Consider the following 18,868-nt stretch of genomic DNA (forward strand, 5'->3'; position numbering starts at 1 on the left):
CCTAATTCCTTCAGCCTTCCCTCATAGGTCATGTTCTCTAGACCTTTAATCATTCTCGTTGCTCTTCTCTGGACCCTCTCCAATTTCTCCACATCTTTCTTGACATGCGGTGCCCAGAACTGAACACAATACTCTAATTGAGGCCTAACCAGCGCAGAGTAGAGTGGAAGAATGACTTCTCGTGTCTTGATCACAACACACCTGTTAATGCCTCCCAGAATCATGTTTGCTTTCTTTGCAACAGCATCACACTGCTGACTCATATTCAACTTGTGGTCCACTATAACCCCTAGATCCCTTTCTGCTGTACTCCTTCCCAGACAGTCGCGTCCCATTCTGTATGTATGAAACTGATTGTTCCTTCCTAAGTGGAGCACTTTGCATATGTCTTTATTAAACTTCATCCTATTTACCTCAGACCATTTCTCCAATTTGTCCAGGTAATTTTGAATTATGACCTTATCCTGCAGATTAGTCGCAACCCCTCCCAGCTTGGTATCATCTGCAAACTTAATAAGCGTACTTTCTATATCAATATCTAAATCGTTGATGAAGATATTGAACAGAGCCGGTCCCAAAACAGACCCATCATAAAATACATGCAGAGGTACTCTGTGATTGCAGGATAGAACATAGTAGGCTCTAGATAGGATTTGAATGTTTTTTTCTGTGTGTGTAAGTCAGGACTGGAGCAAAGATTTCCTTCAATGATGGGAAAGTGTTTATGAACCTCTGCAGTGCCAGTGAGAATTTGTAAATATGAATGGAGCTTGTAGGTTCATTTAGTTCAGCTTGTAATTGCCAGGATATGTGAAAACACCATCTATGAATATGGGCACTCCTCCTGTTTGATGAATAGTGTATTCAGACAACGGTATGTGTGTTTATAGATGGGCCAAATCTTCAGCTGGTGTGAGTCAGGGTAGCTGAGTCAAAGTCAACCGAATTGCTCCGGTGGAGGATCTGATTGATGAAATCTGTGCGTGACTGCATGTGGGTGCACGGCTGTTGGAGATCGTGACTGGCACAGTGTGTAAAGATTCTACTTTGGAAACATGAACTGAAAATAGGTTGTAATGCAAGAGAGAGAAAGCCAAGCCACAAATAACCATTTGTGCAGCAATGAAGTTCTCTGGAAAGGAAAAAGAAAATGCTCTCTCATACCAGTTCACCAGTCTGTTACTTCAGTTTTATGATGGGGTTATTTCATTAACATTTATAGGGGTAGGTGGGTGCTTAGAGTTTTAGAAAATCAGATCACTTATTTGTATAAATATGCATGTAGAAGCCTCCCTTTAAGCACACATTTTTTTTAAAGTTTTAGCCTTAGCTTCCCTCTTTAGTGCTTATACTCTTTCAATATCTAATATGGCAATATTGTGCCCCTGTACATGCTTATAGACATAATTTTTCTAACATCTTTTCCTGTAGTTCACTCTATCCAGACCTTTAAGATTTTTTCCTCTAGTCTGAACTCCTTCTAGAACATCTTCTGTGTTCCAAAACCTACTGAAAAGCAATATTAATGGTCCAGTAAGCTCCCCAGTCAGCTCTTATAAAACTCTTGGATGGAAGTTATCCAGACCTGGTGATATAAAATGTTGTGACTTTATTAGCTGCTGTTTCACAACCTCATGAGTTACTATTGGAATGCAAAGAGCATCATTGTTATCAGGTGGTCTGATTACATCATCTGGCTTTTTTGCAAATATGGAACAGAAATATTTATTGAACACTTCTGCCTTTTCTGCCTTATTATTGATAATTCGGCCATTTCCTTCTAGAAAGGACCAGTGCCATTGTAAGGCTACTTTTTTTCTTAATATATTTTAAAAAACTTGTATTGTCCTTATTTCTACTGGACATATGTTTTTCCATTTATCCTTTTGCTTCATTTATCTTTTTTTTTTTTTTTTTTTTTTTATAATTCCTAGCTTCTGATTTATATTAATTAAGTTTAAGTTTGTGGCAGTTCTGTTTCATACAGTAGCACAAGCTTTGTTTAAAAAAAAGTTTTGTGGGGTACCTTGAAATCTGTACCTCATAGAGATGTTTTTGATGAACTGTCTCATCTAACCATAGATGCCTTATTATATAGCCAGACACCAGTAGTAGAAATTAACTGGGATACAAGGCATTAATCTATACAAGTGGCTGAAGAATGTGATACATTTGCCACGAAGGAAAAAAAATATCCAAGTATGGTTATAGACAGTTGAATAAAAGTATCTGCTCAGTACACAGAAAAGTAACAAAAAAGCAAAGTTAAGTTGACTAGAAAATACTACTGAAAATGTAATTCTATCTATCTGATATACCCTCATCCTAAATATTGAGTACAGCTCTACGAACACAGTGTTTTTAAAATAAAAGGGGGTTCAGAGACAGATGACAAAAATGATTTGAGGAATGGAAGTGCTTTTCTCTGAAGAAAGACTAAATGGATCAGAACTAGAATTGAGAAAAAATGAGAATTTCATCCCATGGGAAATTCTGACATTTCAATAAGTTCGCATAAAATTTTAAAAATGTTCACAGAATGGAAATTTTAAAAAGAATCAATTCAGAAATGCCCAAATGCACATTTTGCAATTCTGAGATAAATTAAATTTTGACCTTCTGAAATTGAAACATTTTGTTTTGGTTTGTTAAACTGACTTGCATTGTTTGTGACGAGTCACTAACCTGCATTTTCTCTTTGTGGCATATTGCTGCACAGGACTTGTAAAGATCAGGAGTCTAATGCCCCCCACTCCTCTTTGGACGAGGCTTTCTAGCCAGATCAGACTACATCTTTCCTGAGGCACCATGCAGCTTAGTCAGACAGGAGCATTGCATTATGGGATCTGTGTGCTTAGGGACAAATGGGAGCCCATACCACAGCTCCCATAAAGCATTTTGCTGATAGGGAAATGCAGTTTAATATTTTGTTAAACTTATTTGAAATGAAAAGTTTTGAGGGTAGTTCATCAAAACAAAACATTTCAGTTCAGGCTGACTTGACCCAGAACAAAATATTTAATTTCACCTTTCCTGAAAACGTCTCACACAAACTTTTGTTTTTTTACAGAAACTTAATTTTTATCCCAGAAAATCATTTCAAGTGAGAATTTCCCAACAGGTTTTACTAGGACTAGTTAGTTTGGAAAAGAGACAAGGAAAAGGGGATATGGTAGAGATATCTAAAATAAAGAGTATAGGAGAGGGAGTACAGGAAAGAGTATAGGATGCTTATTTTAATCTATTGTCATAAATGAAGAAGAAAGGGATGTTTCCAATTAACTAAAAGGTATATTTAAACTAGGGGTGGCCAGACACAGTTCCCCAGGGTTAACCCATGGTAGGCTTCCACCACAATATTAACCTGTGCCTCTGCAGGTCTGGGTGACTGCACTTCCCTTTGACTGCACATCACCATTCCCAGTCTGTGGGAGCTGCAGGAAGTAGTGTCCTGGTGCGCATCTCTTCCTGCAGTTCCCATTGGCCTGGAATGGTGATCCACAGCCAATGGGAGCTACAATCACCTGTACCTGCAGAGGCGCAGGTAAATATAGCAGCGGTGACCCACCAGGGGCTTACCCTGGCAAACTACCATTGGTTTATTGTCCACCCCTTATTTAAACACATTTAGAAGTTAAAAAAGGAAATACTCCCCCCCATGTGTGATTACATTGTGGAACTCTCTGCCACATGATCTCTTCGAGGCCAAGAGTTTAGCAGGGTTCAAGAAAGGATTAGACACCTTTTTGTTATGGTAGCAGACTCCCTAATGCTTCTGGATTCTAGACACAACAAAAAAGGATGTCATAGGGAGACATAAGTAATGGCCCTTGTTTGGTGTTTATAAACCACCACATTTCTGAGAGTTGGGATTCATAAAGATTTAAAATGACAATCTTTGATTTGTTTGAGTTGAAATAATTTGTCTGATGGACAGTAGGTTCAGTTTGGCACTGGTGAATCTCAAGAATTTTAACCTAATGTCAGAGTATACACATTTCCAGCATTATTCCAATGGACAGTTTGTGGCTCTCAGATAATTATGTTTATTTTCTTCACCAGTGATTGCTTTTGCTAGTAAAGATAAGTGCAAGGTGCCGAATCCAGAAACAAACTGCCACAGAGACTGTGGTTAGGAAGATCCAGCCATAAAGTCTGGATCTAGTTTAAAACTCCTGACTGCACTTAAAAACTTTGCATTTATTGAGATCCAAAATTTTGATTCAGACCAGTCTCTAAATATTTGTTGTGTGATTTTATTTAAAAGAATACGATCTACAGCAAATGATGTTTTCACTGTATAGTCTTATTTTTTCTTTTTCCTTATCTTTCAATAAAATACTTCTTATTTTCACACAGACACATGGGTGGTGGTAGAACAAATACTTTGTACAGCTGAATATTTCAATCAGATTAAAGAAGTCGCTGTTTTCACACTCCCTTCCTTTTTCATTTATGTGCCATTTTCTCCCTAGTGCTACTTTTGATATGTATAAAAGCCCATATCCTCTCTTTTGTTCTGCAGTCAGTGATGGTTATTGCTTTTTTCTTTTTTTCTGCACTGTTAACTAATTTTCTTTATGCTTGTCTTGTTCCTTCGTCCTTATCCATTTCAGATTTCGGCTTTTTAAACCTCCTTTACCTCCACACCATGAGGTGGGACCTCAACACTATTGAGGAAGAGGCCAGGTTGTGAGATAAAGAAGTATTTTAAAGTTTTAGACTGAAAATACATACTCATATTCCTGGATGAAACAAGAGTTAGCTTTCTGAGACGAACGTACAGGGCCACGTACACTGGTAAGCTCCATCTGCTTTGCACTGCTCTCCCAATACAAATGAGCTGTAAGTCCAATTCAACTGGCAGGTTAAGATAGGTTTACAGCAACTCTGCATGGCTGGAATAGGGCCATGCAGATGGGACATACCAGTGAATCAGGCATGTATTTTTTTACCTCTCTAGGATCCATGTTTCTTTATTGAGTCTTGTGTGGAATAAACCAAGGAGGAACCTGGCAATATGCAGTGCCATAGATGGGAGACTGACATTTTGAACTAGAGCCACTGTTGCTTACATTTTGTGTTTTCACTTTTAGATTCTCTTATTCATATTTCTGATACGGCAAAATATAGCCACTCCATTTGTCAAACATTTTAGGGCATATTTTTGGCCATCTTTTTGTATTATTGATTAACATAGCTATGACTTTTAGAGCATTTCAACAGTCCTATAGCCTCATTTAAGCTCACTTCTAAAACTTAGTGAAGGGGAAGGATATCCTTATGGTTAAGGTGCTGGACCAAGGCTCATGAGCTTTGGATTGCAATCCTGACTCTCATAGATTTCATAGGTGTTGTAACGGGGTGGCACTAACCTGCAAGTGCCCCTGTCTGGCCGAATGTGTGTGCCTGCGCTGTTTCTGCCCAAAAGCTTTTCGGCTACTCAGCCCTCTGTCTGAGTTACACCTGGTGTGAATCACAAACAACCTCATTCGGGGTACATCTTTAACAGGGGCCCATCTCGGTGCCCCCTGTGCGTGTCCCTTTTAGCCTGTTCCCCACACGGACAGCGTGTGCCTCCAGAACTTTCCCTCCTGGAGAGTGCGCCCTCGACCTTGCGCCTCAAGGCTTTACCTCAGAGTCTCAATATAGTCCACAATAGCTCCCCACACAGAGCTCTCCGTGGTGCTGCCGCTCCCTCAGCCAGCCAGTCACCTGTAGTCGTCTCTCCTTGAGATCTCCAGCAGCACTAAGCTAACTCTGGTCCCGCAGCTCCTTTTATAAGGCCTTCCTGGCCCCTAATTGGCCACTTCCTCCTACATACACGCCAACACCATTAGAGAATTTCTCTATGGTTCCTTTTCTGGGAAGGGGTATGGCAAGGCCACAAGCCTCCAGCAGGGGGCTTTGGGGCCTGGTCCACCCTGTCACTGATGACTTTGGATAAGCCGCTTCATCTGCCTTTGCCTCAGTCCACATCTGTGAAATGGGATAATAATACTTTTCTCCCACTTTTTGTCTGTCTGCTTTATCTTATAGTTTGTTACTATGGACATGATTCTCATTTACACTGAGGCCCCGTTGCTTTGCTATGGCTGCGTAAAAGATCTTAAAGTGGATGTAAATTATTTTAAGTCTCCTTCCTGCTGGCATTTGTAAAAGGAAATCAGACCCTGTGTGTCTATACAGTGACTTGCACAATAGGCCCAATATTGTCTGAGGCCTGTAGGTGTTAATGTTACACATATAATGCCTATTGCTAATAAATAATGTATTACAATTGTGACTGCATATTTTTTTATAATGTGCCTGACGTTTGAGAGCGCACAGATAATAGATTAGAATGAAACACAGTTTTTCTGGTGAAACACTCTGGTACTCCATGACAGACTGCTATAGAACTATCTTCCATGTGAATTTGATGCCTTGAACATGGCATTTGGCTGTTGTGAAGGATGCTTAGAAACACTTGCCATATCCTGCATGTACTTAACCTTCCTAGGTGTGTGTTTGGTTTGCCAAAAAGCAGAAGGAGGGTTGACTTGATTAAAGAGTATAATAAGTACCTTCCAGAGCAGACCTAAGCTCACCCTAAGTGAAAGGGATAAGGATCCTATATGAAAGGATTAGACTCATTGACGTCTCCATCGCCAACCTGATTGATGCCAGCAGTGGAAGAGCTCAGGTTTGATGTGTCCTTTCTGAGGGACTATCTCTTGCCCTGAAAGGAGGAGAGGCCTGTTATTGCTAAGAATGCAAATGGTATGAATTTCCCCCACCCAACCCATCAGTATGGCAACAAGTAGCCAGTCTTCGTGTGTTATGAGTCACCCTAGTGTTCTGTCTTTCACATGGAATTACTGCCAGTGTGTCCTGCACCTCCCGACAGCTAAATCGCAGATTAAGAAGCAGTTCTTTAAGGGGCCTCTGCTGGCTTGTTTCCATGGAGATGATGGAAGAAGCCGATATGAAACTTCTCTCACTGGGAAGCCCTTTCATTAGTATCTCATTCTGGCCACAAACTTTTCTTCTCTGATAAGAGCATCAGGAACCATGCCCTCTGTAGCCAGACTCACAGGGCTTCATTCGCCCACCGTTATACCGGTGTAAATCAGAAGTAAATCTGTTGAATTCAAAGAGAGGAGAACCAAGCCTGGAAGATCAAAGTGCACCAGGCTGCTAGATTCCACTACAAACATGTAGATGGGCCAAAATGAGCTATGCTACTGCCAGCCACTAGTCTCTGCAATGAATAACCCTGTATTGAGGCTGGGGGTTAAAAGGAGTAGGGCAAGTTGGCCATTTCCCTTTATGCAGTATGACATTTTCAGGCTTTCTGATAAACAGTGAAGTCCCTGATCCTCAGGATCCCAGTGCATCGCAGAGACAGCACACTATGGCTTTGGAGTACTGCAGCATGCAGGCTAGGAGAGTAATCCTTGGAGCTGACTCTGAGGTGCTGAATGCCCTCTGCTCAATTTGAAGTCCGTAGGAGTGGAATGCTCTCAAAGGAGGTGCTCAGCATGTCACAGGATTTGCCTTTTTTTATGGTGGACTCCAGATTGGAGGACTTGGCTCAGCAAAAATGAAGCAAAATGCAAAGGGAGTCCCAATGCTTGCAGAACAAAGACCTCCCCACCCATCCCTCAGCCAACCAACCAAGGCTAATGTTCCTGAATAATAGTATTTGCTATCCCACACTCTGATCTATGAAGGTATGTCTACACTATCCCCCTAGTTCGAACTAGGGGGGGTAATGTAGTCATATGGAGTTGCAAATGAAGCCCAGGATTTGAATTTCCCGGGCTTCATTTGCATAAAGCCGGCCGGCGCCATTTTTAAATGCTGTCTAGTTCGGACTGCGTGCCGCGTATAGCCGCACGGCACGCAGTCCGAACTAGCCGGAATGTAAAAATGGCGCCGGCCGGCTTTATGCAAATGAAGCCCGGGAAATTCAAATCCCGGGCTTCATTTGCAACTCCGTATGACTACATTACCCCCCCTAGTTCGAACTAGGGGGGTAGTGTAGACATACCCTGAGAGTGCGTCTACACTGTGCCTGTAGCTTGAAATAAGCTACGCAATTTGAGCTATGCAAATTGCGTAGCTTATTTCGAGTCAATTTCAAAATAGACAGCACCAAATTTCAAAATAACATGCCATTCCGAATTGTCCCTTACTCCTTGTGGAATGAGGTTTACAGGGACTTCGGATTAGCAAGCCCATTATATTTTGAAATAACGGGTGCACTGTTAAGACACGGGATAGTTATTTTGGGATACCTCCAGTATCGTGAAATAGCACTGCAGTGTAGACGTAGCCTGAGTAATCACCAATCATGCTTCATGGCAACAAAAGTTGATAGTCACAGGGGCAAGGAACGATTTAATTTTCTTCGCATTGCATAGTTGGTCAGTTATTGACACATCAGATATCGACCACAGCTGGAGGCCTAATGGACTTACAATTTGCACCTGGACAACAAATTAACAAAAGGATCTGATTCTTTTTTTCTGTGTATCTTTCTCAAACAGGAGTAATTCTACAGTTACTGGAGTTACATCAGTGTAAAATGGTAGATCTCAGTAGCACACAATTGCAGTCAATTCACTGAAATGCTGTTGACTTCAAGGCATCTACCGTACTTAAAATCAGAGGTTGTCAGGTGAGAAATCACAGGGATGACTTATACTGAAAATTGTTCAGAGTTAGTACAAATGTTCAGTTCACTCAGGATTGTTACAGAAGCGAAGGGTTTGTGATTGACACCTTATTCTGTAAATTCATCAGATATGACCCACTAAGCAGTTTGTGCCTATGTCATTACTGTTGAAAGTTTTCAGGAACATGTATGTGCTTTAGGACAGTGGTTCCCAACCTTTTTTATACTGTGGACTGGCAAACTCATTCAAAAACTTTTGGCAGACCAGTATAGGAGCATTTGCATATTCATCACAGAAATTCATTCATTTGCAAATTTGCATATTCGTTATGGCAATTAATGTTAAGCGGTCACAGGTTATTTTACACTGCAGCTGTACGCACACAATAAGGGAACCAGGGGAAGATGGAGAAGGGAAGGAAGAGGGAAGAAGGGGGTGAGGAGTGCGAGTGAAAGAGGGGACTGTGACGTAGTGGGGGTACCTGGCTGGTTTCTATGCTGCTGGCTCTGGGGTAACCCCCACTGGCTGTCGTGGGGACCACGACCCAGCAAAACAGGATGAGTCACTATGCAAACCAGTGGCCAGACACCCCCCATGGAGAGGAACAAAGGAAGGTGGAATGCTGCCTTGGCTGGGGGGCAGGGCTGGAAGTGAGTGAGTTGGTTGCTGGCTGTCGGAGGGCATGGAGGAGAGCCTAGGGGAAGGGGCTGGAGTTTAGGGGCCCAGTCTCCCCCATCTCAAGGGGGCCTGAGGCATCCTAGCCCAGTTCCTGTGACCAGACTACATCTGTGCTGCGCTGTGCTGGAGGAGCAATAAACCACCCTCAATTCCACTGGCTGGTGCAGTCTGTTTGTGCCATTTCGGGGTGCAGGAGACGGGGAACCCCCAACGCGCCGTCACACTGGTGTCAGGAGTGGGATGCACTGCACCCCGTGGATGGAGCTTCCAGCGGCAAGCGACAAGGCGCAGTAGAAGCAAGAGCCCTGGAGCCAGGCGTGCTGGAGACAGAGCGAAGCGGTTCCTGGGAATCGTGGGGCGCTGCAGCACTAGACTGGTGAGTCTGCACCGAGGGGCCCAGCGGGCAGATGGCCTACGCCCGACTCTTGAAGGCAGAGCTGGTGGGGCTGTGCAGAGAGAGGGGCTTGCCTGTGCAGAAAGCAACCAAGGCCCAGCTGATTACCCAGCTGGAAGAGAATGACCAGCCACAGGGCCAGGATCTTGTCCCCAGGGGAAGCAGCCAGACCCCCCCTGAGAGTGTGTCAGGCTCAGAGAGGGGGAGGAGCGCTGGAACCCAACGGAGAGATGAGACAGCGTCTCCCGGGAGGCCTGCAAGCCGTAGCCCATCTAGGGCAGGGGACAGCCCAGCGGAGCTGCGGCGCCTGGAGATCCAGCTGCGGATCAGGGAATTGGAAGTAGAGGACCGAGAGAGGGAGCGCCAAGATCGAGAGAGGCAGCGGCAGCATGAGCTGGCCATGGCAGAGCGGAGAACCGGCGGGGCACCGGCTGCGCCAAGTGCGGATGGGCCCCAGGGTCCCAGGACTGCCAGATGCTTGGAGAGGCCCGTGGTGGCCCAATTGAAGGACATGGGTGACATAGACGGGTTCCTCAGTACCTTTGAGAGGGCCTGTGGACTGCAACGGGTTCCCCCAGCTGACTGGCTGCAGGAGCTCATCCCCGCACTGAGCCAGGAGGCGGCCGGAGTGCTCAGTCAGCTGGAGGACCTACAGCCAGGGGATTACAACCGAGTCAAGGAGGCCCTGCTGCACAAGTTCGGGCTGACCCCCGAGATGTACAGGAAGAAGTTCCGGGGGGTACAGAAAGGGCCACGGGAGACCTATGTGGACCTGGCCTCCCGCCTGGCGCAATACTGCCGCAAGTGGGTGTCTGGAGTCGGAGCCCAGACCGCAGAGGAGCTGCTCAAGCTGGTCATGATGGAGCAGTTCTATGAAGCGTGCCCACCCAAACTGAGGCTGTGGCTCAAGGACCGGAGACCAGAGAACCCCCAGGAGGCCGGGAGACTGGCGGATGAGTTCACGGAGAGCCGGTCCGGGTGTGAACGGGAGTCCCGGAGAGAGAGGGAACCGCGCAGAGACCGGATCTCGGCTGAGCGACGGAGGGAGTCAACTATGGGGCGAGACCAAGGAACAGGTCATCTGTGCCCCAGAGAACCAGCCAGGGCCGGGACAGAGACAGCCCAAAGCCTAACTTGCCATCGCTGTGGGCAAAAAGGCCACAAGAGGGCTCAGTGCACCAGGTCCCAGGACCGGGGACTTTCCAGGGTTAACTGGCTAGGGCGGGAGGAAGGGCAGGCTGCCCCAGAGGCAGGGGCTGGCAGGCAAACCTCAGCTCAGAGAGAGGGGAAGGATGCTCAGTGCACCTCCCCTGGGAGGTCTGATTCTCAGGAGGCGGATTTCTCCGTGTACCGGGTGGGGGCAGGACGGCCCCTGCGGAGCGAGTGCCTCATACCCCTGGAGGTGGATGGTAGGAAGGTGACGGGCTTCTGGGACACGGGGGCGGAGGTGACTCTGGCCCGATCCGACATAGTGGCCCCGGAGCGGATACTACCCCACGCGCAGCTGACCCTGAAGGGCATAGACGGGTCCCCGTTTAAGGTGCCTGTAGCCCGGGTGCATCTGAAATGGGGGGCGAAGGAAGGCCTCAAGGAAGTGGGGGTGCACCCGCACTTGCCCACCGAGGTGCTGATGGGGAATGACCTAGAGGAGTGGCCCCATGAATCCCAGCGGGCTCTAGTCACTACCTGGAGCCAGAGCCAGCGGGGGGCTGACAACGTGGGTCCAGGGAAGGACTCCTGGCAGCATCCTCAGGGTCCCATCCCAGTGGACACGGGGTCCAGCCAGGCTGGGACTCCGGACCTAGGCAGAGGTGGGGGACAGGCCCCGATCCCTGCCTCAGCAGCTGAATTCCAGGCTGAGGTGCAGGCAGACCCCTCCTTGCAGAGGCTGAGGGACCAGGCTGGCCTCCATGCAGCTCAGCCCCGGGGGAGAGGTGGCCAGGAGAGATTCCTGCGGGAGCGTGGGCTCCTGTTCCGTGAGTGGCCCCCCCCCAGGAAGGCGAGGGCATGGAGGGTAGAGCGGCAGCTGGTCGTCCCCCGAAAGTATCGCCTCAAGCTGCTGTATTTGGCCCACGATTCCCCCGTTGGGGGCCACCGGGGGATCCGGAGCACCCGGCTGAGGCTGCTCCAGCACTTCTATTGGCCGGGAATCTTTACAGCCGTGCAGCGGTACTGCCGGTCCTGTGACTCCTGCCAGAGGGGCGGGAAGGCCCAAGACAGGAGGAAAGCGGCTTGGGGGTCTCTACCCCAGATAGACCCTCTGGGCTGGCTGAGAGAGTTATGGGAGGGGAAGTCCTCCCTGGATGGAGCATCGGGGGTGGAAGCCGCCCTGGCTGTCCAGAGAAGGCTCGCTGGGCTCATGGCCCCGGCCCGAGAGACCCTGGCCAGAGATCAAGGCCAGTGGAAGGGTGGGTGTGACCCCCGAGGACAGGCCTGTGCCAGTCGCCCTGGAGCGGGGCGGCGAGTGGACAGAGGGAAGCCAATTCATGTGGGGCCTCGCCACGGCCGGCCCGAGTCAAGGGGAGCACCCATGTCCCCAGGGCGGGTTCCCACGCAGAGGACCCGAACTTCCCTAGGTCACGAGCGGAGTGACCCTGCTCAGTTCGCTCTCGGAGGGGGGAGAACTGTGACGTAGTGGGGGTACCTGGCTGGTTTCTATGCTGCTGGCTCTGGGGTAACCCCCACTGGCTGTCGTGGGGACCACGACCCAGCAAAACAGGATGAGTCACTATGCAAACCAGTGGCCAGACACCCCCCATGGAGAGGAACAAAGGAAGGTGGAATGCTGCCTTGGCTGGGGGGCAGGGCTGGAAGTGAGTGAGTTGGTTGCTGGCTGTCGGAGGGCATGGAGGAGAGCCTAGGGGAAGGGGCTGGAGTTTAGGGGCCCAGTCTCCCCCATCTCAAGGGGGCCTGAGGCATCCTAGCCCAGTTCCTGTGACCAGACTACATCTGTGCTGCGCTGTGCTGGAGGAGCAATAAACCACCCTCAATTCCACTGGCTGGTGCAGTCTGTTTGTGCCATTTCGGGGTGCAGGAGACGGGGAACCCCCAACGCGCCGTCACAGGGACCAAGCTGGGGGAGAGGCTGGGTTGAAAGCAGTGGGGCGTTGACTCTGGCTTGGAAGGTTTCTCCTGCCTTGTCCTCTCACCCCACCCCAGTTGCCTGGGTAGTGGCAGCCCCTGTTCAGCCCCGGCTGCCCTGCCGGGGGTCCCCGAGCCAGCCCCCAGGGCTCAGCGTGGCCGGGCGGTGGCAAGTCCCTGTGTGTGCGTGCTGGATGGGTTGGGAGCCACTGGAGGCCAAGGGGAGGGTGGAGGGAGTCAGACATCTGCACCAGCTGAGGCAGGAGGAGAGCGGGCTCGCAGAGCGGCTGGTTCCTCAGTCTCTCCTCCTGCATGAGAAGTAGGGTGGGAGACTGGCCTGGGGGCACCTGGAAGCTTCCCCTCCACGCCGCCCCAGCCACTGGAACAGCCACCGTCCATGCAGCCCCAGCCACTGGAACAGCCATCCTTCATGCAGCCCTGGTCACTGGAGCAGCCATCCTTCATGTGGCGCCGGCTGCCAGAGCAGCCACTCTTCACGCAGCTGCCACTGGAGCTGGAACCAGGGCCACAGTGAAGCTGCTCCAGTAGGGATAGCCTCACCACAGCCCTGACTCCAGCTGCAGCACACTGGGGCAGCCGCCTGCTGCGCTACTCATCGTGTTACTGCGTGGGGAAGTGGTCAGGCAGAGAATTTTTTGTGTGCATGCAGGCGTGCCCCTCTTACAGGGAACTTTGCTCCTCAGCAGGCAGGGCTCAATTAGCAGCTGGGGGCATAGCCTGGCAGTGTGCCGCAACCCGGCAAGCAGCGGTTCATGGCCTGCCACTGGTCCACACACCAGTGGTTGGAAACCGCTGCTTTAAGAAGTGGTGTTGGTGGTTTAGTAGGTGGCACTTTTCTCTCAGAGTCTTTACCGGACCAGTGCTTTTACCATTCAGGTATAATCTGCTGCTAACTGGAAATCAGTACAATCTGTAAATATGCTGGCAAACTGTAAATCTGAGATTCTGACCACTTGTGATTATTAAAGATTCCACCGCACTTTTGAGCAATGAAAGCAACGTTAGCCCATGTGCTAGCCCTCCCTAAATGTCCCCTGTGGGCAGTATTCTTCTTCATTTCCTGTCTTAAACAGTATGTAATATTTCTGTGCACTGTTAAACAGTTGTCTTATTCCCACATGGACATGGCTGCATTTAAGTGGTTGGTGAGGTCATCCCTGTCTAATGTATATCAATTTTGTAAATTTGCACAGCTCTGTGGACGCCTTTGATATGAAAGTCTCTGTATACATTTATTAATGTTATCTTTCAATTGCATTTGATTATTTAACACTAGTAAGTACTTTGTCATAAAACCTGCCTGTAAGGCAATCTCTATTTATACAATATGTTATGAATTTCTTTCAGTGGAAAGATGGTATGGCTATTGGTGCAAAGACTCACAACTATTAAACAGAACTTTAAAGTATCCAACTAGTCTAGTACAATACTGATTACTGTGCTTCTGCATGTTAGTACAAAACGTATTTCCAATATAAACATCTGCCTCAAAATGCCAGCTTTTCTTTTGGTTAATCTCCAGCCCAGCTTCTCCCCCGCCCCAACTAGACCCTTTACTCCTTTGTCCACAAAGAGATCTAGGAGTTCCTTGAAATCCTTTATGCCATTTGCTTCAATTGCTTTCCTCAGTAACGGATCCATATGGTCGCCATCCTTCTTCCTTTTCCTTTGGTAGTTGATAGCGTTCTCCTCACCAAAGGCTGCACGGTTGTTTTCCCAGGAAATGTCATAGTCCTGGAACTTATAGGAACAAATAAAACACATTTCCAAAGTGGTTCTGCCAAAAAAATAAAAACAAAACCCTTTCCTTATTTTTGATGACAAGGATATTAAAAAGAAAAAAGTACTTTGTTTAAAAATAGCTAACTCTGCAATAGAAGTGTGGGAGGATGTGCAGTTAAATGGAACATAGTTTTCCAGTGAGCCCATCTATCTGTGGGTTGCATTATTTTTTCCTTTCTATTTTTAATCTATACTTTGTGCTTCATTCTCGGCATCATGGTGATATTTTACATTTTATGTTGTGGGCAATTTTATCCGGCTGTTTCTAAAATGTTACTAAAATGCTAGCTGTCAGAAACGCAAAGCCAGAGATCAGGTCATAAATCAGACCCAACTATAAAAAGATATAATAAAAGGCTGTTGCACCACTCTCCTGAAGTTCCCGCTCGTGGTTCTTTTCCTTCCTTCCCCCTCTGGCACAGTAGAGGCATCTTACCTGGTGTATTTACTTTGCAGATTCAGAGCAGAGCACGGGGTCAGACACAGAGGTGTTGGCTGAGAGAACATCCTGCTCATTTGGCTCCCATTCTGACCTCACCTCCAGTGGCTCAGGTCCCCAGCCTCCGCCACCCTCATCCATGGAGGAGATCCAGGTAGAGCTGCAGTGTGCTGACCTCTGGAAAAGGTTCCATGACATAGGGACAGAGATGATCATCACTAAAGCAGGCAGGTAAGAGACTCCTGGTTTGTTGCCCAGTAAAAACAGACAGACAAACAGAAAGGGACTGCACTTTTTATATGGTAATGGCTGGGCTTTAAACTTGCTTTCCTCCTTTAAAGAAGAATGAATAAATGAACGGATTAGAAGAAGCAAACAGTTGTCACAGTGATGTGGGTGTGCCTCCTTATTCTGGAACCTTGTCAGATCTCGCAAGTTAAACAGGGCTGAGCCAGGTTGGGAGAGGAGGCCTTTGAAGGCAATTTATGGACTGCAAGATCAAGATGTGTTTGGTGCTGGCCTTCTCCCTGAGGCTTTGTCCACACTGCAGGGTTTTTGCTCAAGAAGCCTTTTGTGGAAGAGATCTTCTGCAAAAATTTCTTGCACAAAAGCGCGTCCAGACTTCAAAGTGCGTTGCAAAAGTGATGTGCTTTTGCACAAGACAGCATCCACACTACATGGACACTCTTGCGCAAGAAAGCTCGAATCGCCATCAGAGCACCTGTGCTTTTTTTGGTAGGCTCTTTTTGTGTAAGAACTGCCTGCAGAAAGTCCACACCTGCCTTTTTGCACAAGAGCTGTAGCACAAAAAGGAGTTATTCCGCATGGGGAGAGGAATAACTCTACCGGCAAAAGCTCTCTGTCCCATCAATTTACTGTATTATTTTTGTGCAAAAATGTGCTTGAGGTGTGATGCTCTGCTGGTTTTTGTGCAAAAACAGCTGTTTTTGTGCAAAAATCTTGTAGTGTAGACATAGCCTGAGGGTATACTGAGAAAATGGCCATGCTGCTGTGTTTCAGATGAGATGTACAACTGACACCTGGGCCATTCATGTTCTTTAAAGATCTCGTATCACTCCATGGGGCTAACTCTGTTAATTCCCCTTGGAACTGGGATTATCTCCAGTTTGTGCCAGCTCAGTGTGCATTCATTTAATGCTGTATGTTTCCTACTATTCATGTTTTCATGCCAATTAAATTTGTTAAAAAACAAATCAGCACCACGGACAGAGAAATGATAAAGGAGGAGTGAGCCAGTTTGACTAAAATATGAACAGCTTTTCCCCTTTTCCAAACAAATGCACATCGAATCTTTCTGAAGAGTCGAGGAAAACAATTAAGAGGTTTCTCATTATTTATAATTTTATTTCATCTTTATGTTTTCTGAGTCTGGCTGGACTATCCTTTTAGGCTGTTCTTGTGGGACATTTATCTCTGCTTTGTGGCTCCAGGAGGATCAGTTAGCTTGGGGAAAGTTGAGAAATATCCATCCGTTAAAAGCTTATCAGAACCAAACTGACTTTTGGGACCTTTTGAGGTTCTCTCATCATTAAATTGAGGTTCCCTCATCATTAGAGGATTGCCAGTACTGTTTGTGTTGTCATTCTTTCAGACATGTCCTCCTATCACAAATAGAAGAGGCGAGGTAACAGAAATACCTTAATAATAAATGCTTGCTCTTGCATAATATAGATCTCAAAAAACTGTGCAGTGGCTGGGATTATGGCATAATTTCTTTCTGCGGTTGTTTGCAGGAGGCCTTTAACTAGCCTGTTGAAGAAACAGGTATTTGTGAGCTGAAATCTCTTTTGGGATTTAACCAGTGTCCTGATGCTTCCAGCTTGAGAAACCTTGAGAGATAAATTACAGTTCTTTGGTCTCCTAGAGCTTAAAACCCATTTCCATGGAGTATGAGGAACAAGAGAGGACAATAGCATTGGTACCAGGGGTTCACATCCTATTTTATCCCTTGTGTATGTGCATATTGGGATCCATACTTTGATTTATATGAGAAAATGTCAGCTCCATGTGTCTCCACGGCCATTGTCAGGAGTGTCACATAGGAATTTCTGATATATCAATACTTATTTTCATCCCAATTGTGGATGAAAAGTTGAAATACTGAAATTTTACATGGACTGAAAAGTCCATCAAACTTTGATGACAGAATGTTTTGTGACATTTTTGAGTGAAATAAAACATATATTCACCCATCTAAACTGTCTCAGGCCTCCCTTCTTTTCTATGGGCCTGGCTGGATTACACTTCCAATATTGCACCTGTAATTATGTTTTCCATGAAGCACCAAGTGGGTCAGTCAGAGGAGTACTGCACTGCATCATGGGAGATTTAGTCCAACCAATGATACTGGCCTACAGGAGACTATGGGGGCATGAGGCACCTGAACTAAAATTCCAAGAGTGCAATGTGAAAGCAAAGAAAATACAGTTTAATGAACAGTTCAACAAACTGAAATGTTTAGATTTGGGTCAAATTCATCCAAAATAAAATATTTCAGGTATTTTTTCCTCTAGAAATTGGAAAATTTCAATTGTACTGAAACGATATTTTTGATGAAAATTTCAGCCAAAAGCTGTTAGCTGAAAACCAACTCTTGTGATTGGAATGATCAAAAACATTTGTGATTGAAAAGTTTTCAATATTTCTGGTTGTAACATTTCATCTGAACTTGGTGTGACATTAAACTGCATCCCCTGCAACTGCCAAAGATCTCATGGAAGTTGTATTTCAGGTGTTACATATCATCCTTCTGCTCTGTGGGTTTGGCTCCCAACATGGGCTACATCTCCCATGATGCGCCACAGTCATGTGACTCCATTGACTACTGTGATGAGTCAGCAAGAGGGGAGGCTGTGATTCATCATGGGAGAGAACAGGGACATGAGGCTTCTGAACATGAAGTGCTCTGGCAGCAGAGGTGGACCAAGGTTAATTTTAGACTGTCCTGAAGGAAGACATTTCCCCAGCCTGAAATGATTAGATTTGGGCCAACATGACCCAACATGAAATATATTTTTTCAGTTTTCTCAAAGGAAGCTTTCAGTTGTCGACAGAAAGTCTTCAGTTTTCAGATTTTCTCATTAAAAATCAATGTTCTGTGGAAAATCTTTGTATTTGTCAATATTTTCCTTGGATCCTCCCACCCCCAATTTTCCACCAATTTCTCATATTGACACACCTTGTCTGAGATATTTAGCAGCAAATATTAAAATATGAACAAAATGTCCCTGCAGGCAGTATTCTTCTTCATTTCCTGTCTTAAACACCTTATCAAGACTTAAATTATCTCCGTTGTAAATAGGCACAGGAGCACCTCACAGAGATTGTGAACTGACACTTCCTCCTCCTCCACCCTCTGTTCAACTGGAAAACATGAACAGGCTGGGAAAGAGTAGAATGCCTCGCCATCTCCCACATCCCTACCACAGAGCCTCTGTATACCAGATGGGGTGGCAAGTCCCTATGGAACATGTTGGACATTGGATAGAACTTGCTCGATGTCGGAGAGCTAGAGAAAAGGCTGATTGCCTGGTCAGGCCCCAGGTCTGGATGGCTGGATGATAATTTGCTGAAAAGTTAGAAAAGTGTATGTGTGTGTGTGTGTTAGGGCATAGCATCTGCTAGGAGGACTTATTAGGAGGATGTACTGTGTTGCTGTAACAATCTCTCTGGTACTTTGACCCAACTTCTTTGAGTATGTGTCCATTGCAGTCAGAGGTGTGACTGTGGCACATGTAGACATACCTGAGGTAGCTTGCATAAATAACAATAGCAGGGAAGTCACAGCAG

General features: G+C 46.4%; 1 protein-coding gene across 2 annotated transcripts in view; it reads left to right on the plus strand.

The window, feature by feature from the left end:
* Positions 1-18,868, plus strand: part of TBX15 (T-box transcription factor 15) — a 128,826-nt gene that overhangs the window by 68,424 nt on the left and 41,534 nt on the right. The window contains exons 1-2 of one of the 2 annotated variants that reach the window (XM_075904815.1): positions 8,079-8,665; positions 15,076-15,289. In XM_075904815.1, coding sequence (XP_075760930.1) covers positions 15,198-15,289 — 92 coding nt within the window. In that variant the 5' untranslated portion in view covers positions 8,079-8,665; positions 15,076-15,197. Of the gene's footprint in view, positions 1-8,078; positions 8,666-15,075; positions 15,290-18,868 lie in introns of those variants that run through there. The other variant, XM_006132936.4, reaches the window with a different exon arrangement.

This window comes from Pelodiscus sinensis, chromosome 1 (assembly GCF_049634645.1).
Source record: "Pelodiscus sinensis isolate JC-2024 chromosome 1, ASM4963464v1, whole genome shotgun sequence".
Lineage (NCBI taxonomy): Eukaryota > Metazoa > Chordata > Testudines > Trionychidae > Pelodiscus > Pelodiscus sinensis.